This window comes from Montipora foliosa, chromosome 2 (assembly GCF_036669935.1).
Source record: "Montipora foliosa isolate CH-2021 chromosome 2, ASM3666993v2, whole genome shotgun sequence".
NCBI lineage: Eukaryota > Metazoa > Cnidaria > Anthozoa > Scleractinia > Acroporidae > Montipora > Montipora foliosa.
The window spans coordinates 64,983,310-65,007,787 of NC_090870.1; the positions used below are offsets into that span (position 1 = coordinate 64,983,310).

General features: G+C 39.8%; 1 protein-coding gene and 1 long non-coding RNA gene across 5 annotated transcripts in view; one reads left to right on the forward strand and one right to left on the reverse strand.

The window, feature by feature from the left end:
• LOC137985947 (uncharacterized) overlaps positions 1 to 24,478 on the forward strand; it is a 26,512-nt gene continuing 2,034 nt past the window's right edge. Inside the window, exons 1-6 of one of the 2 annotated variants that reach the window (XM_068833407.1) lie at positions 1 to 296; positions 12,033 to 12,072; positions 12,534 to 12,641; positions 21,782 to 22,075; positions 23,408 to 23,511; positions 23,554 to 24,478. The exon at positions 23,554 to 24,478 is cut by the window's right edge and continues 2,034 nt beyond it. In XM_068833407.1, the coding sequence (XP_068689508.1) occupies positions 130 to 296; positions 12,033 to 12,072; positions 12,534 to 12,641; positions 21,782 to 22,075; positions 23,408 to 23,511; positions 23,554 to 23,623 (783 nt within the window). In that variant the 5' untranslated portion in view covers positions 1 to 129 and the 3' untranslated portion in view covers positions 23,624 to 24,478. Of the gene's footprint in view, positions 297 to 12,032; positions 12,073 to 12,533; positions 12,642 to 21,781; positions 22,076 to 23,407 lie in introns of both variants that reach the window. The other variant, XM_068833402.1, reaches the window with a different exon arrangement.
• Positions 303 to 5,962, reverse strand: LOC137985956 (uncharacterized). Of its 3 annotated transcripts, XR_011119451.1 has the most exons (4): positions 5,837 to 5,956; positions 4,714 to 4,762; positions 4,177 to 4,358; positions 795 to 1,584 (listed from the first exon to the last, which is right to left on the reverse strand). It is a non-coding gene; the product is annotated as an uncharacterized lncRNA (long non-coding RNA). The 3 variants fall into 3 exon arrangements; XR_011119446.1 differs by lacking the exons at positions 795 to 1,584; positions 4,714 to 4,762 and adding an exon at positions 303 to 747 and having other exon boundaries at positions 5,837 to 5,962; XR_011119444.1 differs by lacking the exon at positions 4,714 to 4,762 and having other exon boundaries at positions 801 to 1,584; positions 5,837 to 5,962.

Consider the following 24,478-nt stretch of genomic DNA (forward strand, 5'->3'; position numbering starts at 1 on the left):
CCATTTATGATTTTCCCGCGCCCAAACGCGAAAAAAAACAACCAATCACTTCGCTGCAAATGAGTTTGTAACGGGAAGCCCGTTGGTGTTTTATTTTGTTTACTTCAAAAGAAAGTATCTTGCTTGAAAATGGTTGGGCACAGAATTCATCCTTACGATCGTGATGCTTTAAACAAAGAGCCACGTCCCCGAAGACTTGAATGCGCAAAGTGCAAGTTTATCGCTAGAGACCCGGTTGTTGCGTCGTGCAACCACATGTTTTGCCTTTCCTGCTTCGAGAACATGCATCAAAATGCGTGAGTATTAAAATGCTTTTGCTGATTGCATTAGGACCACAGACAAACTGTCAGAAAACAAGGAGTATTAGACTTCAGATAACTGAACCGAAACTTTACCGACTTATTAGGAGACGCCATGATTTAACTTTAAGCCCTGCTTAAAATGGCTATGCAGAATATTGCGATACCTATTCGTCTCTTCATCTTCATCAATTATATATCTGATAATTTATTTCGAAGATTATGTTTGGATTGGATTTTTCTTTCACTTAAAAAAAAAACCATGCGGAAAAAATGCATGTAATATACAGCTCTGTTTATCATCCTTCGGGAAGGAAATCCCAAGATTCATGTCCATTAGTCAGGAATAAATAGTTGCTGCTTTACATTTTTCTAGGGCGTTAAAGGACTTATCTCTTCTGTTCCATTGTAGTGTCCTCATGCATTGTCCCTTACTGTCTCATGACAACTGAAATCAAGAAAATATACATTATGGTGCAAGTTGTCATTTATTTAAAATTGATTTGTCCAAATTCAGATCATTTGGTTTTTACATGCTGTGAAAAGAAGATCCAAATACAGTTATCTCTCTTTACTTAAAATGTTGATGAATTATTTTCTGACCTGAACTTTGTATTTACAATGAGTACAACTGACGAGGTCAACTTTTAACAAGAGAGGTACTCTGCTAGTGAGCTCTCATTTGTTATGTGAGTGCTTGTCAATCAAATCGTTAAATGATCTAAGGCTATATTATGCTAGATAGATTCTGTCCCTGTTCAGGATATTGACTACAATCCTACAATCTTTGTTCGGGGTTCTTAAGGTTCTTGACCAGGATTTCATTAGTAATAATTGATCATATAATTATTAGTTTGGACCATGGTTCCTGTCCTCTTCCTTCTTATGATCCTATAACTATTAGAGATCCTGATTGCTCTCTTCCTTCCATGTATCTCTGATTTAGGATCCTGACTGTATAATCCTATTCCAATTTAGAACACTGAGCTGTAGGGTCCCTTTTCCTACATGTATTTCTTCCAGGATCTTATTAAAACCTAAAAGGGTACTGAATTTAGAGGATTTAAGAGGTTTTTTTAAAACCTGGAGGATCTGATGATGAAATATCCAATGGAATTCCAAGAACCAGAATTGCAAAGCTCATGTTGATTGACGTTATTGTGTTTGAGAAATAACCTTTCATTGGTTGATTGCGGAGTTCATGGTTTTATCACTTGCTTTTTGCATATACTGTACTTCATCTAGCAATCATTTGAAGTCCCAGGGCAGTAAGGCAAGGAACCACCTGTAGGGCAAGTTAACATTTCAAAGATGAAAGTGTCCATTCATGTATATCTCCCTCATTTTGGCATCAACATGTAATGATTGTGAAATTTGTCTGATAATTTCTTATCTACTAGTAACCACATGATTTATAAATACATTAAGGTTTCCCCATTCCCCAAGCCTTATTTAGTAAGATGTCAAAACGGCTTTGTTACTGGTCACATCAGAATTATGTTTTTCTCTAGAGTAAGTTGTACAAAAAAAAGGCTGATAATTTCGGAGAGATGAGCTGTCATGTAAGTCATTATAAATTATTCTTTCTTTCAATCTCAGCATTTCTAGTTTTCAGATCACAATTTGTGAGGATACAAACACATGGCATTTAGTCTTTTGGATTTTTTTCCTTGAAATGAGAAATTTCGCCTGCTTGTCAATTATTGGACAGTATTGTAGAAGTATAATTTTGCAATCATACAATGATTTTGTATATGCTCAATATTGTTTATAAGTCTTCTTTATTGTGTGTGGAATGATTGGAATCCCAGGATACAGTTGAAATTTTGGACAATAGCTGGAGATTTCTTGAGGGGGTCAGAAAAATCAAGAAGAATAGATTTAAATAACAGAGAAATAGAAATGCATGTGTGTAACACCAGATACAAGGTAAGAATGTCCTGCTTAGAACTGTAAAATAATATTTCAGCAAATCAGAAATTAATGTGTTGGACCCTGCAAAAACAATCCATTTAAGTGTCCAGCTAATAGTTACAGTATTCTAATATTTCACAGACAGGAAATAGAATACAGATTTCAAAGCATTTTTATATATTTTTTTATTGCATTTACCTAATTCAGAGATTATAATTTGGATTGCATTGTTTTCTTTCATTCATTCACTAGCTTTAAACAATTTCAGATAAAATAGAGTACTATAAATAATAATTATTACAGTATCAAACAGCATGATACATTTTTACATCAAATTAAAAACTCTGAAAAATCCAAGCTCCAGGTGGGTCTTGAACCCATGACCCTCCTTGATCTCTAGAGTGGGATGCTCTAACGACTGAGGTACTGGAGAGACTATGGTGAGCAAGGTGAAAATTAATGTGGGTCTTGACTAGAACTGCATCACACTGTCACATACTCAAATCATGATAAGTAAATGTATGACAAAACCAATTATTTAACTTATCTTGCGGTTGAATATCTAACATCATCATTCGATGTATTTTTTCCTTCATTTTCATTGGCCAAGAGCCCACGACATGATCTGCAAATAATTGCCTTCAAATTTTAAAGTGTTTTGCTGCAAATGATATTTTAATTGAAACCGTGCTCTTGTGTGAAAATGGCAGTTCGCTTTCCTGAGCTTTCAGAAAGTAACTTAATTGTTGGGAATTGGGATAAACAAACTCAGTCATCGAATGATAAACAATTAGGGAGCTGGTCAAAACTACTACATGTATACTCAAACAGGACCCTCCTTTGGGGTAGGGGGGTTCTTAAAGACTTCACCTATCTTCAAACTTATCATATGAACATTACCGACAACATTTTATTAGCTTTTAAATTTGAGTTGACACAGGAATATTCAGCTAGGAAGAGTCGGCAGTACTAGACAAACAAGAAAAGTGAGGTTTGAATCTCACTGTAATTTTTACTGCTGGATAGAGGAGTGGCTATGCAATATACACACCATCTTTTCACGTTAAGCAAGGGGGGTGCAGGCAGACACCACCATCTACATGTATTTTGTGGTTTGGTTGGTCCTGTTCGAGTGTTGTAGTTTTGACCACTTCCCTTATTGAACTCGGTTATTGCAAAATATTTTGATTTGTCAGTGGTGAGAAGATCAATTATTTGCCTCAGCCTTTGGCTTTGGCAAATAATTGATCTTCTCATCACTGACAAATCACTATATTTTGCTCAACCTCGTCCAATAATTGTTAATTATTATGTGGCAAGCAATTCTCTGGCTAGCTGGAGCACTCTGATTGGCTGGTTTTCGTTGGGGATTTTACAGTATGGACCATTACGGTGGAAACGGTCCATTTACGTATTTTTTCTCCCTCCCGGGAAATTTTTCATCACAACAGTACAATTATTCATGTAGGAAGCAGAAATTAGTTTAGGTTTCTGTTCAACTTTTGCTGATGGAAGATGAAGATTATGAACATTCACCAAGCCGAGAAGTCTCCGATCCCTCAAAGAAACGATTGCATATAATAAACAACTTACTAACCTCACTTGCTCGGGACTGTACTGAGAAGTATTGGCCCTTGACCAGACCTCGTTGTGCTTGGTTAGTAAGAGGTTAATCACTTGGGTGGTTGCATCTTTGATATGCATTAACTTATGGTGTGTGCGAGATGCAGTTACATGTATGAGTCATATGAAGTTGTCAAGATTTGAATGTGTGATGCAGTTATAGTCAAAGACCTACATTAATTTTCAACCTTGTCCAGTCGTAGCTCAGTGGTTACAGCATCCGAATAGATCACAGAGGGTCATGGGTTTAAATCCCATCTGGTGCTTACATTTTTCCAAGTTTCTATTTTGATGTAAAAACTTATCATGCTGTTGAAAATAGATCCAACAATTTACTCACTTGCGTTGTACAACAAGTGCACAAAGAGAAATCCCCACATACATCAAAACAGAAGAAAATGAGGAGGCAGACGTAGCTGCTAGGCATTTTTCTGTGCTGTTCAAGAACCTCTCCCTACTGTCCAGTGTCCCATGGATAAATAAGCATTTCCTCAGGCAATGTCTCTTACTCTTTCATGACAACTAAAAGAAGAAAATATATTTTGTGATGAAAGTTGTGATCGCTCCAAATCAGATCCTTTCTATTACAATTCCAGGGTGTGTCAGATTCATATAAAGTTAAAAAGGTCAATAATCATTTTCTCAGGCATTAACATAGCATCTGCATTGAGTACAATAATTGTTTATCGTGGCAGCGTTTACATAGAATGAACCTTTATTAATCATACTATTATACCTGTAATTTGCTGTCTGTGCTCTCTTATACTTGTCAGTATAAACTGCAGACTACAAAATGCAGACTGCAGATCAGGTACAAAATGCATACTGAGGACTAAACAGTTCAATCGATCATATAATTATTTCATGTTGTTGTTACCTATTGTCATGCTATCACTTCTCTGAGGTCCTCCTCCAGGGTCCTTTTCCTGGAAATAATTAGTTTATAAGGAAGTGACACAGATTAACGGACGTGAAAGTGCCTCAAACTTTGAGAGATCATGGTAGAAATGAATATGAGCTTTCATTAGAATGTGATAAAGAGAAATGATGAATTCAATTTGGCTTGTTAAGGCGAGGTAAAACCACAAGAAAAGTAAAGAACGGCATAAAAATTATGCTAAAACACAGACGATGGATTCTGGACGATATTGGACAAATTGCCACAGAATTTAATTATTATATGAAATTTCAAATATCACACTTTTAGTTCAGTGCAATATGCTAGTTTCGAATTGTGCCGCAACAAAAGAACAGAGTCAAGGTTCAGGGGAATAATTTGCATTTTCCTTTGTTTTGAACAAAAACAAAATGCTTTTTATTCCCCTGAACCTCGACTCTGTTCTTTTTTTGCTGCAGAATTAAATTAGAAACTGGTCCATTATGACTGGGAAATGTGAACGATCGCCCATATCTCTTTGTTAGAACGTGTTGACATTTGCCGCAATTTTTTTAACCCAGGAGGCGTCATGTGACCCAAAATATTTAACGTATCTAGTTTGGAAATGAATGTTCTTTTATTTAATGAATTTACTACAAATCATACGAAATTTCAAATATGACACACATAAATGAATCGAAAAGTTAAGCGAAGGACTTTTAAGATTAGCAAGTGTTAAGATTAACCCGTGTCACTTCCTTATAAACTAATTGTTTCCAGAAAAAAGAGCGAGAACGTTAACATTCCTTCAAGACTTGAAAATCGATTGCGTGACAGTAAGTGAGCTGAAACTGTTAAAAGTTTTACTTGTACCAGGTCTGCAGTCTGCAATCTGCAGCCTGCATTTTGTACTGACCGACTCTGATACCGTATCGTTTGCTACACATTTTGATCCAAGGCTTCAAACTTATAATTCCCAGTTTCTAACAGGGTTGTAGCAAGTTTTAAACCAAATTTATATATCATTGCCGGAGTTGGGTGTGAAAAGTTTGAATTCTAAATCATTATTTTAAGGCCCATAAGGAATGAATTCAAATATTATCTGCTTATAGTTAACGCTTACCTTTTTACTTGAGTTGTTGTAAGCATTTCCTTGCTTAAATTTGGATCAAACAACCAAAAATCATCAGCACATTCCGTTTCACATTCCATATTTTTCTTGAATAAAACCGCCAAAATCTGTAACAGCCTGAGCCTGCACTGGTGACTGCTGATCAAAATTTCACGTGTTATATCCAAGATGGCGGAGGATTTAGGGCAAAGCGCCCGGCAAAGCGTTTAGTCTAGTTCATGTTAGGCCGACTGTTAGGCCCATAAGACGTCCCATACATAACAACTTTTGAGTAAAAAATTGACGTTTATATATATCGTACAAAGTGTCCCTTTACACCATTTCGTACCACGTTCCTGTCACCCTGTCATCACGAGTCATGTTATTTTTTTCCATTGATCAAAAATGAGGAAGATTCACAGCGTTCTTATCGAATCAACCGTTAGTGGAATGTGGGAAGACACGGATCTTATTGGACAGAATTAAGTACGGTGGCCCGTAACGGTAAGTGCTGACTTGGAGTGTGTAATATTTCGGGGTTAAACTCGTTTTAAACACCATTGAAACTTTTTCTTTCTTTTGTTAGCTCGTGGTAGGGTTAGGTTATGCGCCAATCAAATCGAAACTTCAACATCCTCCCCCCTCCCGGGCAAAACCCTGGGCATTTGACTTTCTTCTGTGCACGAGGAGTGGAGAATTTTACCTTTGCCGGCGTGGGGTGGGGAAAATTGAACAGGAAGGGTCAGGTTTCAAATGATTTTTTTTTCGGGCGCTGAAGTCGCTAACAGCTATAAAACACGTGTTTGGACGTGATGGAAGAGTTTAAAGGGAGGGATCATGATGTAGCATTTGTGAGCAATTGGCTAACAAAAAAGGTCTTCAAAAGGTCTTTATTAAAGACGGCAGTGTTATGATATCATTTAATCAGGCAATACTAAACTCAACGACTAGTAACAACTATTGATTCTAACATGTTCGTGTCCGTTTTAAAAGTGCCAACACAACGCACATGGTTTTTCGTTTTCGGGCTGTCCATGTAAGTCACTCAGGGGCTCCTAAGGGAATCCCCAAAGGTTTCAATATTACAACATCTTCCCCCACCCCCCTCAATGAGTCTCTGTGGCCTCCTAACTTGACGCCCAGATCTGGTTGTAATAGGAGTGTGTGCAATTGTTTCTGTCTGTCTCTCCCATGTCACTGGACTTGGTGGTGCCTTCTCAAGTACAGGTGCCTGTCTTGTACTCGCAGGAGAGTCATGAGATTGTGTACTGATGGGAAGAGCCCCTGTCCTTGGTGTCATGGGAGAATCATTTGGAACGGAGATGATCTGTCTTCTGTTTCTCCTGTAAGCACGGCCATATTCATCTTCCAGCATGTATGATCTTGGCATTACTTCCGCTTTGGGCCATTCCTTCTCACCATGTGGACGAAACCGCACCCTGTCCCCAACTTCAAGTGGAGGCAAATCTCTACTCTGCTTGTCATAATTAGACTTGGAATTATACTGTCGATGATGAAGCGTTTTCAGAACATGATCACGATCCACTGGCTGAGGTACCAAGAGACGTCGATGAGTTGGTATCATTGTTCATGTGCGCCGACTCATCAGCAGCTGTGCAGGTGACACACCAATATCTTCGAATGGGGTGTTGCGATACTTTAACAGTCCCTCAAATGGGTCTTTGTTCTCTGCAGCAGCCTTCTTAAGAATGCGTTTTACGGTCTGTACAGCTCTTTCAGCTGCGCCATTTGATTGAGGATACTCTGGTGAGCTGGTTGTATGGGAAAATCCCCACTCGTCAGCAAATTTCTTGAACTCATGTTTTCTGCTTAACAAATGTCTGGTGTTGCTGTACTGCGGTCCGTTGTCACTGACAACTTTCTCTGGGATCCCAAACCTGGCAAATATTTTCTTCAAGTTGTTGATAACACAAATGGCAGTGTTTTGGCGAAGCAGTTCCATTTCAAAGTACTTCGAATAGAAGTCAGTAACTACCAGGTACGTTTGGCCACCAAATTCAAACAGGTCAGTCCCAACTACTTGCCAAGGTAATCCTGGAATGTCCTGAGGATGTAATGTCTCTTTCTGTTGTTGGTTGCGGAACGCATTACACACGGCACAGGAACTGACTTTGTCTTTGATTTGCGCAGTAATGGAAGGCCAGAAAACGTAATCCCTCACAAAGGAAAGGCTCTTGCTCTCTCCCATGTGCGTGCCATGAATTTCATCTAACACTTCAGCTCTCAATGGTCTTGGCACTACAATTCTGTCTGATTTAAACAACATGCCATCCTCAACACTCAGCTCTTCTCTGAAATTCCAATATTCCCGAGCAAGTTCATCAACTTGTTCTTTCTCAGAGGGCCATCCTTTCAAAACGTATTCCATAACCACTCTGGATGTCTCATCAGTACTTGAACTGTCCTTGAATCTCTTCAGGGTACTACTTTCTAATCCAAGTTCCTCAACAAGATTAACTCCTATGACATCTTCGGATTCACTGAATGGTTTAGTTTCACTTAGAGGTGCTCTGCTAAGGCAGTCTGAAATGACCTGCTGTTTTCCGGGAACATAACGCACCACAAGGTCATACTTGGTAAGTTTGAGCAACATCCTCTGTAGCCTGGGAGGGGTGTCATTCAGTGGTTTGTGAAAGATTGACTCCAGCGGTTTGTGGTCTGTCTTGACAAAAACTCTGCACCCATACACATGTGTGAAACTTTTGCGCTCCCCAAGCAATTGCCAACAGCTCTCTTTCAATATTTGCATACATCTTCTCAATATTACAACAGGCCGGAGCCGACAACGATTGTTCTTTAGTAGGGTATCACAGGGGGGGGGGGATGTTGAAGTTTCAAGTTGATTGGCGCATTATTGTTTGATGTGTTTTTTTTTGCTCTTTTGTTTGTCTTTGTGTTATGTCATCTGTGAGTTTCACAGGTTTTTACACTGAGGCCTGGGATGAGCCATTTTTCATGTTGCTTTTGAAATACATGGCCGAGTTTATTAATCCTTTTTCATTGATCCGTGTACAGCGTGCATTTTTGAAAAACTCCTATGATATTGTTAAAAGGTAACAAAATGGAATAATGATTCAGTGCAAGACGGTGTCAAGGAAAATAACTTCTGAAAGAAGTTTAAAAGGTTAAGTCAAGCTTTTATTTCCTTTTGTCTTTTTTCCAATGCATTTTGTTTTGCAAGAATTTTACTTGATTAAAAAAATCTGGATTCTGGAGTAAACAAAGGCATATACAAACGTGAGTGATAAAAAACATTAATTTTTTCTCTCATGTTCAGCAAAGCTAAAAGCTTTATTGAAGCTTTTAAGCTTATTTTCTGTGGCTTTGTGAAACCTCTGCTATAATAGAGTAGTTACATGTATTATATTTAAGTTCCAACCATTCAAAAGAATGACGATGACAATGCTTATGAATTACTTCATTGTCAATCTAAGATTTGGGCATTTGTGCGCCTCAGTTCGCTTTTGTTCACTGTAGATGACTATTTTCTACTGAAAATTCGATCGCTGCTCTCCTGAATTAGAATGGACTGTCGTTAAATTCAGCCAAGATGTATTTGTGGTTTAAGTTGTTTTTCCCTATTTCCTGCACCAGTTTCATGAATGATTCTTGTATGTTGCATCTGTCCACGATAGCCAAAATATTGGTCACTATTCCGACTACGCGTATTCCCACTTAAAGTACACTTCACACAGGAAAAAAAAACTCACCTCTCTCTTTGTAAATGTGTTTAAAGACAGTTCACTTCAAACAGTTCACTATGTCAGACAGAGCATGTGGGTTACTGGCTGATTGTTGTGTTGTTTCTTTGCTTTGACCCTGGTTTGTCATATTTTAGGTATCCACAAGGTTACCAACTGCAGGAAATTAATTTCTTCCTAATTCTGTAATTTGTCACTTGCTAATATAATTCTGAAGGCGACCATACCAATTAATTTTACTGTACATGTATGAGTTGCTGAACTTATTTCATACACATTTGTAAACAATTTTTGCTACATGTATGTTGGTTGCCCTCCTGAAATTTTCCTCTGACAATAATCTTGGTATGAATCATAAACCCATTATTGTGGTGTTGCATGCACTTTATGCATTCAGCTGAACACAAGGTTAGGTAGGGCATTTAGGTACAGCAAGAAGTAAAGTTCATTGGCTTTCCCCTTGCAAATGTTCTTCCATCCCCAATGCCACGGGACCACAAAATCCGAGCTAGATTTACAGGTTTATTTCAAATCAAACAAACATAATCAAGAAGAACAGGAATGAATAACAAAAGGGTTTATACATGGTCGTACATGTGGATGTAACAGACTTGACCTGTTGTTCAGAATCTCCAGCTGAATAAAAAAACTGAACTGAGCTATTCATGCAGATAAAGTTTGCAAGGACATTATGAGCATGATCAGTCAAAACCAAATGAGGGTGCAGTGTGAATCTAATGACCCACAAATTAAACACAGGGTTTTCCTAGGGGAATGAGTGTATCTTGTACCCAAAAAGAGGATTTGCATGCCTAAGAGAAATAGGAAACATGTAGTTAGGCAAAAGTGTGGGATAGAATTAGACAATTTAGGAAAAACACATGAAATGTAAACTAAATCAAGTCACATTTGCAAAGTAAAGTAAAACCTTGAGATCATTAAGTTAAAATGACTTTAAGTAGCCTTGTATAACACTTGTAAAAACTCATGGTAATGCTTCAAATTAAGCATTTGTCTTCTGAGATGGCTTTTTTTTTTTTGCAGGGAGGGGGGGGGGGGGCTTGTTAATCTAAAAGTTGTTGAAAATACAGGTACTGCATGCCAAGTATTAGAGACAGACATTATTGAAATCCCCTTCTGGAGTTATTGTGCTAGTATTGATTTGCTTCAATTGAGGATTGTCTTTTTGATGTGTAACATTTATATTAGTTGAAATTTAAAAAACGATCTCTGGCTAAAATGATTGAAAACTACGAGCTTTTGACTGCCTGAACTGCAGTCTTCAACAGGTAAAATGAATGATAAGAAAGTGATGAGAAAATTTGAATAAAAAGCGTGAATTGCAAAATAATAAAAATGTAAATGGTTATGAATGTTTGTTAAAAAGAATATTGTATTGCCCAGGTAATGGGCAAGAATTGTTATCTGCGTTAGGTGTCGCTCTGGTATGCCACGCTTCTAATGTTTTTCTGGTTCTAAAAGAGCCTTTGTCAATAATTGACACGTTTTCAAATCTCACGTTGGTCCAACAATCACGCCATTGATTTTGAAAATGCGTCAATTATAGGTAGGTAGGTAGTTTTCAATCATTTTAGTTAGAGATCCTTTTTTAAATTTCAACTATGTTTCACCCTGGCTGCAGCCCTTGAATATTTTTATTTATATTAGTCTTTTTCCAAGAGTAATTGAATTCATTAGCTGACCCTTAAGGGGATGTATACAATACATGGACCTCCGGTGATCAGTCCATGGACCCAGTCCGTGGACTACAATAGTCTTTTAATTTAACTTTTCTTTGTTTTGGATGTCCCAGTGGGCAATTTGCATTCCACTATAGGCCGTTTTTTGTACCATGTGATCATTAGCTGCAAAAGGCGTTTTTTCTTAAAACTGTCACAATGTTGTTCCCAGGGCTTTTTCTGCCAGCGGTTAGAAGGGCAAGACTTCGCGGAAAAATGTCAAGCATTTGTGAAAATTGTAGATGTAATATATTAGGTTCCAGACCTCTTATGTGAGTCAGGTTTTCGCACATGCGCGGTCATCATTACAAATGTGAACTAGCACATGGTTCGGTTGTGTCGTAGTTTTAGACCTGAATATCACAGTAGACAATACTGCTGCCGTTTTAAAGCTTTTAGCACTACATTTAACTCTTACATGTACTTAAGTTTTATTAAAAGCTGTAGTTAGCAACAGTCATTCCATGAGAGACCACTTTAACTGAATTGACCTCAGCTTTGTCTCTGAAAATGAGGCGTGGTCCACAGGGGTAGTCCATGGACCAGGTCGATAAATGGATCCATGGACTGGGTCCACAGGCCTAGGGGTGGACCATGGAGCTGGGTTCCATGTTTTGTATAATGTCATCCCAGAGATATAAAATCAATGCGCTTAGAGAGGTGGTTTTCAACACTAATAAAATTATACCATTGGTCTGACTGGTGGTTTTTATTACTGATGAAGTTATATGTGATTTTCCCACTTAGAAATGCAATCTGCCCTGTAGATGGCAAAGATGTCAGTCAGGTATATTAATTTTTAACAATATAAATTACCTGTTCATTTGTTTGACACACCCCATAAGTGGAGAGCTCTTCAAGTACCCTGTTTCAATAGTGATCTTTGTCATAATCTTGTGTTTCCTTTATATATTTACCCTTTAATGAAGATACCTGTGATACCCCTTTTGTAATTAGGAAGACGTTCTTGTTTGATTGCTGCTAGCTACATGTATAAAACTCCACTGTTAACGGTATGTTGGGAAGAGACCAGGTGGACCACAACAAGAACTGAAATCCTGATTGATGAAATTTGCTAAAAAAGTACAAGCCTGAAGCACGTTGGCAAATTGAGCTCATATGGACCATCCTTTACCCTTGAACATTAAACATCCCTTATCCATAAGTTTTAAATTCTTACAACATGTGGTCTAGAAGTGATTACAGTAATGCATTGTAATATTTTGATGCTTCCCCATATTCTTGTAGGGTTCTTATGCTGACATTGCTGTGCAACAAGAAATCCATTCTCTTGTTGTCCACTGTACTTTCATGGATGTTGGGTGCATCTGGAGAGGACAGCTGAGATACCTGCAGGTAATTCTTGAACTTGAACTTTGGTTAATAGACATCTTTGTAAGGGTTTTAGACAGGCTTATGATTGGAGGGCCAAATATCCACTGCAGGTATATTTTTTGCTTACCGGTACATGAAAAGTGCATAGACCTATCCGGCCTATCACAACCTGGGTAATAATAATAATAATAATAATAAGTGGCAGTGCTAATCACCCTTTTCTTGCAGTATTGGGGACTGAATTACGAAAGGGCGCAGCTCATGGCTGCTGCTGTGTAGTCCATGCTTGATGTTGGAGCACAGCACCACAGCTGGATGTTAATTAGCTGTGAGTCCATTTTGATGAGGGAGGAAAACCCTGGAGTCAGGTTGAGATTGATTGAAACTCAGCCCACATGCAAGCCGGGGCCAGAGTTGAACCCGGCTAGCAGTGGTGAGAGGCCCAATAGATAACCACTAAGCCACCCTAACAAGGCTAGATAACAATAGGACAAAAAGTTTCACAAAAGAATATATGAAGTACTCCGAGCTATAAAAATAACTTTGCACGGATGGAGTCAGACTGCGTGTTCAAAGTTGGCTTTAGTTCTTTTATAAAAAGCATCTCATAAATTAAGCAGTCAAATTTGCTCTGGCACTTCCGTAAGATCTATTGTTATCTAGCCTTTTTTTATTTTTTATCACTTACCTTCTGTAATGCTTAGTACATGTTTCCACATTTTTATCGCTTTTCATATTCTCACATGTAATTTTACTTCTTATATGCAAAGGTTTATTCATTTTTTTAAACTTGAAAATGATCTCAGCGAGATCGAAATGTCGTAAAATTTTATCGCTAGTTTTTATCTTAAGATTATTATTATTATTATTATTATTATTATTAAATGCAAGCTATTGTCAGAACAGGTGGTTGTGTTGGGTCATGTTGTGAGTCGGGACGACATATCTGCTGACCCAGAGAAGTGGCAAGTCCCAGTTGATGAGAGCCAATTGAAAACATTCTTGGGAACAACTGGCTACTATCGGCATTTTGTGCCAAATTACATGACCATTGCATCCCCTCTGCACAGAGCAGCCCAAAATTTTAGATTGACAGTGGAGTGGAAAGAAGCCTTCCTTGACATAAAACCTAAATTGACAAATTGCTCCCATCCTTGAGTCCCCCCTGGTAAAGTTACCATTTCTCCTGGACACTGATCCCAGTGATGATGGACTAGGAGCAGTGTTGTTGCAGGTTCAGGGCAGGAAGGAACATGTCACAGCATATGCAGCGCAAGCACTATCAAAGGCTGAAAGGAACTTAGCATCACCCATTAGGAACTTTTTTGACCCTGGTTTGGGGATCTGAACACTTTTAGGTATACCTTTATAGGAAGCCTTTTCTGGTCCAGACTGATCACAGTGCTCTGCAATGGCTAAGGAGCATTTAAAATCCCAAGGGTCAAGTAGCTAGATGGTTTGAATGGCTTTGAAGTGAAACATCCATCTGGTCACTTGCATAGGAATGCAGATGGACTTTCCCGCTTCCATGGGATGGAATTGATGACACAGAACCCACATTGATTCAGTCGGTGAATATGGAACCCCTGTCAAAGGACAGTATACTTGCAACCTATAACTGAGATCATCTCCTGTTACAAGTGGTGATGTGGCTTACAGCTGAGATGCCCTAGAAGAGAGGTGGAAGGAGGAGGAGGGGGGGGGGGGGGTGGGATGTAAGCTCCTATGTTTTTGGTCACAATGAGGCAGACTTTTTCTTAGGAATAGTTTTGTATTTAGGCGTTGGGATCATGAAGTGATGGGTCAAGGGATTTATTAACTACTCTGCTTGCCTGAAAGTCTTTTGCCACAGGTGTTGTGTGCCCCTCCTGACAACCCATCAACAACCCATCTTGGCATAGCCGAAAATTTGATTGGCATGACATGTGAGAAGATGTGGAAAAATCACATCAGAGAGTGTGTTCCATTCGCTGAGGTCAACGACCCTTCCAAGTTGCCAAGAGCCCTTCTTATCAATATCAAATTTGGTTACCCATTATAAAGGGTGGCCATAGACATTGTTGGCTGAACTCCAAAATCGAGTTCTGATCATGAGTGGTTGCTGGTGGTATCTGATCACTTTACTAAATTTGCTGAATTCGAAGCTTTTCCAGCGAGAAACACTTCAGTAGTCACTCTAGCGAAGAAAGTAATGGATGAGTATATATGCTGATTTGGGTGTTTTGAAAGCTTACACTCCAATCAGGGAGCCAATGTGGATGGAGCTGTCTTTACAGGACTGTGTGACCTTGTTGATGCGGCAAAAACATGAACAACACCATTCTATCTGCAGGGAGATAGACAAGTAGAGAGATGAAACAAATTAAGTTTGAAAATCCCCCCCCGTAGTGGAGCTCTTTGCTCTGTGGGGATACCCTGTCCAAAGGGGCAAAGTTTATCAATAAAATAGTAAATCTAAAGCGAGTGCAGCGATCTCGGAGAGCTTCTTACAACACTTAGTGCCATGGTCAGCAGTTAGATGAGGGAAACGAATCTGGTGCAGGTATTGAAACCAGGCCAGGACAAGACGAAAGAAGTTAGTGAAACCTAGGTGTGGCCCTTGGAAGGTCATGAAAGCTCTGTCTCATGTGACATACCACATTCAAGAGGAGATTACGTCGTCGAATAAAGGTGGTTTACTTCAACTATTTGAAGCCTTGCTTTTACACCACCTAAATTCCAGGAGAAATCTTCCCAGGGAATAACCCCTAGAAGACCGTTGTGAACAGAAACTCCTAAAAGTTTGAGATGACCGGTTCACGTGCCATTTACTACAGCCGATACTGGGAAGGTAGCATTGGAATGGTTGGAATCTCCTGTTTACCCCGTCTTAGCGGACTCTTTTCCCTAAGGAACAGGAAATGTGTGATGCCCAAAGCCCCTCTTCATAACCTGTGGAGGCAAGTTGTTCATCAGAGGCTCTTATGGCGAATGATGAATCTTGCCTTGAAGCGGATCAGACTCTGGTGAGACTGAAACGTGAACGAAAAGAGCCCATCACTCCATCAGGCTCGAAGACTATATTGTTAGAACAGTGGTAGTTTGCCCAACTTGACGCTTAAACTTAGTTGGAACATTTGCATGCTATTGGGAAACTCTTAGTTTTTGGTCTGACCTTATGTGGCAGGGGGTAGTGTAGCGCAGGCCCTAAGCTGATTTGGGTGCGCGTTTGCGTTCGGAACTTGTGTAACTTGTGTTTATGTAGATGTGTTTCTCAAAAACCATCTTGTGTTGTTATTTGTGTTACACGTTCAAAACACCATCCTTGATTCTCAGCTATGGGGAACTTTTACGACGTCACTGAAGCGCGACTGAACTTACAATAGAAGTATTTTGCTAATTTTTGGAATTAAATTATGGAATTGTCTACATTCTGACTCAGTGGCATTCGCTTACAAAAATGTCTTTCATTAAATGAATTCGAAAATTCCTGCTTACAGTACTCGGATTTGAGGATGTTTATGTTGACGCCCACTCATTAATATTAACTTGAGCAATCACAAGAGAGGATGAGGAGAGAACACATCCCCACCCCCCATAATGTTTTTTTTCAATCTATTTAAAGCATTGCGCCGTGTTGTAAAAGTTATTTTAATTTAATGAAATAAGTACAAGTAACCAATCAGTCATCTTCCTTAAAATATCCTTGCATCATGACCACAGGGTAAATTTATATAAAATTATCATTGGAAGAGGCCCATGTATTGTAGATGTGTTCTTTCCCCTCATCTTCTCTTGTTAATCATTATTATCGTACCCTTTTGTTTGTTTTATTTTTGTAACTATATAACATTTGTTTGTTGAATGTCTAATGATCTAATGGCATATTGTATTGATGAGTTTTCTTTTATCTTAATTTTGTGTCCTATAAGTTTACCGGTACTTTGTCATTACACTACATGTCTCGATTAGCATTACTACAGTCGTTTGTCGTGGAAATATTAGACAAGCCTTACCTGTAAGGTGAAGTTTGATTGTGATTCTGCCAAATCCCAGGTGACTTCAGTTGGTGAGGGTTGACATGAGATGCACACATGCCGCCAAGGATAATCAGACTTTTAAAGGTTGTTGACACGTTTATGAAGATACAAACAAACACAGCTGCAAAAGAACAACAGGTGGTGGGGAGAAGAGTAACTGTGAGGGAGGGCATGTTAACCCACACTGAGTCACCCGGTATTTGGTAGAATCACAATCAAACTCCACCTTACAGGTGAGACTAGTTTAATTTTTTAATTCTGCCCAATCCTGGTAACGTCACTTCCGGTTAACATGAGATTTTACAGCATTAAGGTGACTGAACACAGTTTTTAAGCACTTACGTATGCTAGGATTTCTGCCATATTTATGCAGTTTGAGCCTGGAAGCTCAAACTTTGTCACTGATAAGTGCCACCACGAAAGTTTATATTTTTGACAGTCAATGTGCTCTGCAGGCTGTTGCCATGGTAATGCACCTAGAATAAAACAAGTCCTAAAGGATGCTTATTCCTCATTTATGCCAAATTCAATCATTAGTTTTTATGCAGCATTTGCCCACTTAAAATAGTAGAAATAAGGTACGTTTAACAGCTGTTATCAGAGAATTTCAACTGACGGATTTGTCACAATTCTCTGATAGACACTTCAGTTTTCCAATTTTTTTTACATAGACGAGTTGATTGTTGTCGGAACTATTTTAATTCCAAATTTGTGCAAAATCTAATGAGGGGTTTGCGAGAATTTGGTAAAACAGCCAGCAGCTGTTGGTCTCAAATGTTTGAACTAATGTGCATGCACAGCATTTTGCTGGGTTCCTCTGAAAGATTTTCACTTGTAAAACGTAGTGGAAGCGAATTTACACCAAATTTCCAAGACCATAGCAAGAAGGAGAAGAAAACCTTTTTGCATACTCGTCTTATTTGGTTTGTTTTCAAAAAATTCTGCGCTGGTCTTCAATGAATACCATTGACCGAAGAAAAACTGTGTTCAGCCACTTTAAACATGGACATAACTATCCCAATCAACAAAACACAATTTATTTTAGCACAGCTCCAGCAAAGCTATTTCGAGCAATAACGGGTTTGTTATAGAAATTCTGAAACTTTGATTCTCTGGACCATCCGATGTGTTTAAGGGTTTCATCAGTGGGAATGAACTGACTTGCTTTTGATGTAGCTGCTGATCTAGTGCTATTAGCTTTGTACTTTGCTGTATCCACTCCACTTGCTTCCAGAACAGTTTGAATCCATTGCCCAATCTCACTCGTTCCAATGTGCTGATATGGCTTGACATATGAAAGGAGCAGATGGCCATTGCCATGGTCACGAACGTTATGCCAGATGCAGGACAAATAATAATCTTCATAGCATAAACCCTCAGAAATGACAGTGTTTGACACCTCTGTCCTGAAGTTAAAACTAGCAAGATAACCAGAGAAGGTCAGTTCTTTGAGAGAGAGAGCTTGTCCAGAACATACAACAGTTCCATATATTCTACTCTACGTTTGGTTAGCCACAGTGTAGTGACAACCAGGAAATTCAGGAAATTTGGGGCGCAGGGATGGCACAGTGGTGAGAGCACTCGCCTCCCACCAATGTGGCCCAGGTTCGATTTCTCGACTCGGCGTCATATGTGGGTTGAGTTTGTTGGTTCTCTACTCTGCACGGAGAGGTTTTCTCCGGGTACTCCGGTTTCCCCTCTCCTCAAAAACCAACATTTGACTTGTTGTGTTAATTGTTAATTTCACTTTACAGTGTCCCCAATTAGTGCTCCAGCGCTAAATCTACTAGACACTTAAATAAAGTTCCTTTCCTTTCCTTTTTCCATACCCCATTAGGTAGCTTGAGAAGTGCTGAGCAAGCTGTATCAATGGTCGAGTATGACAGTTGGTTAATATGTGAGTTGACAGTTGGATGCGGGGGATAAGTTATCTCTTGTAGACCAAATGCATAGCATTTGCGGATGTGAACATCATACTGTTTTCGCGTGTTTGGTCTCCAAGAGGACATAAGCACGTTGGCAATCTCACCTGGAATGATGTACTCAATGAACTGTCGCCCGACACCTTGCATGGCAAAAGTTGCAGTTTCAGGCTCAAAAGGGTGAGCCTCCCCAGGTACTGGATGACACAGTACCTTCTTGATTCCTTAGTAGGTTCTGGGCACATCCACAAGGAGACTCGGAAAATTGGTGAACCTTGTGTGGTCCAAAGTGGTACAATGAAGATTGCTGTTGCTTGTTCCAGAACCAGCTTCTGGAGGAATCTGCCAACCGGACAAAAGAGTGGGAAAATGTAACTGTTAGGGAACTGTGTCCAATTCACAGAGAAAGCATCCACATGCATATGGGTCTTGCTTTCTGGAAGCATACTTTAGGTGCTAGTTTAATGGTTGATTGTACTTGCAAATAGGTCAATCTGGGGGACACCAAAAAACCCACATCATTTTTTTCAAACAGGCCACGATTCTGTTCCCACTCTATTCCATCTTTAAATGGGCACGACAGAGAGTCTGCAGTTACATTTAACTGCCCTGGTTGATGTGCAGCGGAAAGGCAATTATGCCTCTTAACGGCCCATAACCAAATTTCCTTAGCATTGCCATTGCATTCCTTGTTCCTGCACCCCCAATTGCTGTAGGAAATTGCACTCGTGGTGTCAGATGTGCTGACTGGACATTGATCCGTGTAAGGATATAAGCTCCAGCTTCACTGAGAGCAGTTAAAAAAGTATTGACATGAAATTCAGTTTTTGCCTTGGACAAGAGATCCTGGGTTTGGCTTTGGTAGGTTATGGCACCCCAGCCCATGTGTGAAGCATCTGTTGTTAATGTGATATTTGGGGTACCCTGCTGGTCAACAACCCGGAATGTTGTGGGGGCTGAGATGACCCACCACTCTAATTCACCAATTCTGTCAGCAGACAGGGACATGTTCACATTGAAATTCCCTTGGGCAGATTTTAGTGCTAATTCTTTGTCTCATTCCAAGTGCCTATAATACAGGGGACCAAATTCCACCCCAGGGAAAGTTGACGCTAAAGTTCCTATCAAAGAGGCAACTTAACGGATTGAGAATTCCAGGGCACGCAAAGCTTTCAGGCACAAACGAACGACCTTGTCAGTATCCTTTGGGGTTCAGTTCAACAGAAACCCCAAGAATTGTAGGCACTGCATAGGGTGAAAAACAGACTTGTCGCGTGAATTTCAAAACGCAGTCAAGTAAGCAACTGGGCAGCATGTAAGGTAGCTTCACGGCAGTCCTTCTCAGAGTCCTCCATGCAAAAAGAATCCTCAATATACCCTCAATAATTATATCCATACTGGGTGTGTAGGCTAGAAAAACTGGTTTCAACACCGCGGTAAAGATGCAAGGACTACTTCTCAATACCATTTATTGGGCTCAGAACTGGAACAGAAGATCCCTCCATGCAAACGTGAGGTATTTTCTGAAGCTAAGCGATGTAGGGATAGAATAGTAGGCATTACGTTCGCCTATAGGAGACATAAAACACCCAGGTTTCATCAACCTTATGGCAGATTCAAGGGTATCCATCTTGAACTTACGGTAGGTCACTGCTTGATTTAGGGACTTCAAGTGAAAATAAAACTATAAACACAAGGTTCCTTTTTTTTTATTTGGAATATTGCAGAGACAGTCTCTTCTGTTTCCGATTGACGCCGTTCAATGATTCGCTTCACTAGAAAATCGTTATTTTCTGCATCAATAGCTTTTTTCTCAGTAAGAGACAATCTTTCTGTAGAGCCTAGTTGCTTTGCTCACTTTATCAATCTCTTTGCCAAACTCATCTCCAAATAATTCACTTGTTATCGCTGTGGTTTGGTTACAAAGGGCGAAAAGCGAGGCCTCCAGGTCTGGTTTCAGAGATTCTCCGAGACGAACATTCAGTTTCTGGTTCCCCATCAGTGCTAGAACGAGAACGTTTTTTCACAGGCCTTGATAGTGGCATAGATTGAGAAAATAAGTAATTGTTAAGCTTTCCGAAGAGCCTTATCTGTGGATTTGGTACTTGGATACAACTAATTCCAAGTAACTCTGTTCACTTTTGGGCATACTAACAATCTGCAATTTGCTGGTCTTGGGTATGTCTCGACCACCTTCTGTAGCTCCTCCTCTGTACACTTGTTTTGTCAGTTGTCGAGAACTCCTCTGATAAGTTGTCAAAAAAAGACTTAGGGGTATCGCCCAAGTAATTTGCAAGACAATCAGTGAGCGACCATAAAAGTTCTGAAGTTCACTGCTTCTCAGTGTGTACTGATTATCCACGGTGCATGTGTGCATCTCATGTTAACTGGAAGTGACGTCACCAGGAATGCATATTGTAAGCTTAAATTTGTTTTTAAAATTAAGATTGATCTTGAAGTTTGCTTATACATTTTTTGAAGGGTTTTAGACAGGCTTATAATTTAGGGCGTAATGTTTTCGGGGAACATATAAGCAGACGTACTTTTTACTCACAGGAAAAGTGCATGGGTCTATCACAACCTGGAGAAGGGTGGTAGTGTATGGTAATTGCCTAAGGGGGTTGAATAGGGATCTAAATTCAAAAAGGTGCTGTGGGACAGCCATTCTTGTTATTCTAGGTCAATCATTCACCTATTCTAGTTAAACAAAAAGAACCATTTACTTAGAGTTTATTAGGCAGTCTCCTTGGTTAACTACATCTGTAGCTATGAAGAGGTTGTTCGGTAATACAAAGTAGCTGATGCACAAAGCCACATTGCATGAATTCCTTATCTTTTGCATTTATTCTTGTAGAGGCATCTGAACGAAAATCATAATTATTGTGAGAGAGAAGCCATTTCGGAGGAAACATGAATGTAGCGAATTTTAATTTCCTGTTGTCGTCTCTGATAAAAAATCTTGTCATAAACAAGAATTAGCCTGTCAAACAATCGTAATTCACTTTCATGAATAAAGAAAAATGACTTTCGTGGCTTTTAATAATAAAGGCAAAAAGCGTATAATAAACAAACCCATATAACCAAGTAAAAGGAAACTGACTTCATTATCTTGGGTGGGAATTAGCAAACATAGAAGCTCTTGTCTCTAAAAGACAGGGTTCTGGTATCCTGTGAAGTTTCATTCTTATGACCAAAAATTGATGCCTGGTTGTTCCTTTAGGTACCCTGTTTGGAACCAGAGCATCCACCTGACCACACTTTTCTAAATGAGCAGATGTTTAACCTGGCGGGAATTGCAGAACACTCTGGTGTGAATGTTCGAACAGAAGGTCATGATTCTGCTCATGAGGACTGCAGACCACAGGGTGCTGGTGTAGCAGAGGCTGCTGAGAATATGCAAGCTCAACAACCACCTTTGGATGTTTCCAGAGAAGAATTTGAGAGGCGGCTTGAGGAAATGCGTGCACAGCTTAATTATGCACTGAACATTGAGCAACAGGCACGTGAACAAGAGGTAAGGATTGATTGATTGTTTGCTTGAGGCATAAAGAGCTTTTCTCGTATTTTAGGTTAATTTTTGATCTTGCATGATTTGTCTCAAGTAGTGCATTTGACTTGGACTTGCCTCAGGTGTTGTTCTGTGGCTCACTGATGCATTCACCCACCAGTACTTCATAGACTTCTGTTTGAAATCTCCCAGTCTGAAATGTCAGCTGTTGTTCAACCCTAACCTTGCGGGGCATTGGTTTTTGCTCGTCCTTGGCTCCTGAAGATTAAGGTGAAGAAACGGCCGACATTTTAGACAAGTTGTTGAAATTCCAACTGAATGAATGTACGCTTCTTATTGATCTGACGCTTGTTTCTTATGCTTCTACGATCTGTCCTACAACATTGCTTCATCGTTTGTTCATTTGTTGTAAAAACAGGTGTGTGGAAAACGAAGACCGTTGACGAAAGTCCTGGAAAACGAAGACCCTCCAGAAAAAAAAAACATTTAACAGTAAATAGCAATTGTGAATTATCGCAAGGTTTTCGTTTTTGTTCGTCGTTTTCCTCGTGCAGGCCTTGATGTGTAGAAAACGAACTTATCACGTACAGTAGTATTTCAACTGCAATGACTTACAACAAGAATGATGTTATTTGCTATTTCTTCTTGGATGTGTTATTCTATATGGGGGCCTTGGTTTTCCAGGTCTTCGGGTTTCCACACACCTATCAACCGTTGTTGACCTCCATTTTTCTGAATCACTCTGAGGGTGGGCAAACCCTGCCGGTACCTTTCCCTTTGCTTTTGTGTGGGGTGCCCCACCACAAAGCGAAGGGGAAGTTCCTTGGAACGAGGTTTAACGCTCAAACATCGGCTTTTCAGTCCCCCGACACTGTTAAATATACTTTTATCAACTCTTTTAATGAAGAAGTGTTATTTTGATATTTAATGGCCCAGAGGTACTGTTATAAGGTAAAATTATAAAAGGTCGTAGGGAAACTGTAGTGACTTGTTGATTCCAGCTTCCATGAGGAGTTTTGGTCAACATTGCGTGTCACATGCTTGTCAGTTGTTCAGTTCGTGAACAAGGATATTTTGTTGTGTCCCGAGACGCATGGTTCCCTATTAGGTTTTTGTAAGGGCAAATGTGATCATCATCATTATGACTTTCATTGGCATTGTTTATGTGCTGTTTTGATCATGATGTTTTGTAGGATGGGTCAATTCGTTTTCATTTTACACTCTTTCCTTGATAGCGTACTCAAAAAACATTCGCCAAGGGAAAACTCTGTGAATTTGTCAATAAAGGTTAAAAGGGTCGAAATCGATGTGCTTAATTTGTCAACCGTTTTACCATAGGTGGTTGTTCAGAGGAACAGGTGTGATCGTTACCGTGACGAGTACGTAGCTGAACTACAGCGCGTTTGTGATGAGAGAAACGTAGAAGTAGCCCTCCTCCAGAGGCAACTTGATCAGAGAAACGTAGAAGTAGCCCTCCTCCAGAGGCAACTTGATCATCTGAAGGCTAGCCATGCTGCCTTGCAAGCGCGGGTTAGACGTTTGGAGGGTCAGTGACGTCCTCAAAATTCAGATGCCTTCAGACCGATTGACTGTAGGTTCAGAGTGAAAGAGGCATTGTAGTTCTATCCGTAGAACAGTTGCATCGAGCTAGGAATTAAGACGCAATTGATTTGCGATACCATTTCAACGGAAAAATAATGACGAAAAACATCTTGAGTTCATTTCCAAAGGTTACTGTTAAGGGAACATTCATTTTTTACACGAGGCGGTGGGACGGAGGAATCCCTGTGAACATGAATGTAAAATCTCCCGGCCCTCCATTTATACTTTTTCTTAACAGATGTGATCCTTCCCTATGAGGGACTTAAATTTATGGTGACCTCCCCACTCCGCCTCCCCCCCCCCCCCCCCAAACGGGTTGTAATCATGGTTTCACAATCTCGTTTTCCATTAGACACCTGTTTGCTAAAACGCAACTTCAACTTGTCCACTCTTCTGCCGTAACCGTTTACCCTATCTCGTACAGGCAACCAATCTTTCTCTTCACTTCCTTTTTTAAACATTTGAGTCATTTTCGTCTGAGTCGCTTGCATCCCCAAATTCGAAGTAGTAATTCATTTTCACTTTCTCAGCCATCGCTGATACTGACATCATCTTCTGTTCCCGTGGCTTCCACTGCTGCAGTTTCAGCAGCATTTAGTGTCAAGATCCTTTAACATTAACCTTTGCTTATGTGAGGTCGCAGAGGATTACGTTTTTCTGATTTGGACATTTTTCTTCGTTCCCAGCTAGCAGAGGTCTCTTTTCCTTTTGCGTTCGCTGGGCTGACGATTACGGGAGAAGAGACCTCTGCCATGGGAGACAAAACTCACTTCGATGCAACCGCCGTATACAACCCTGGACGACACT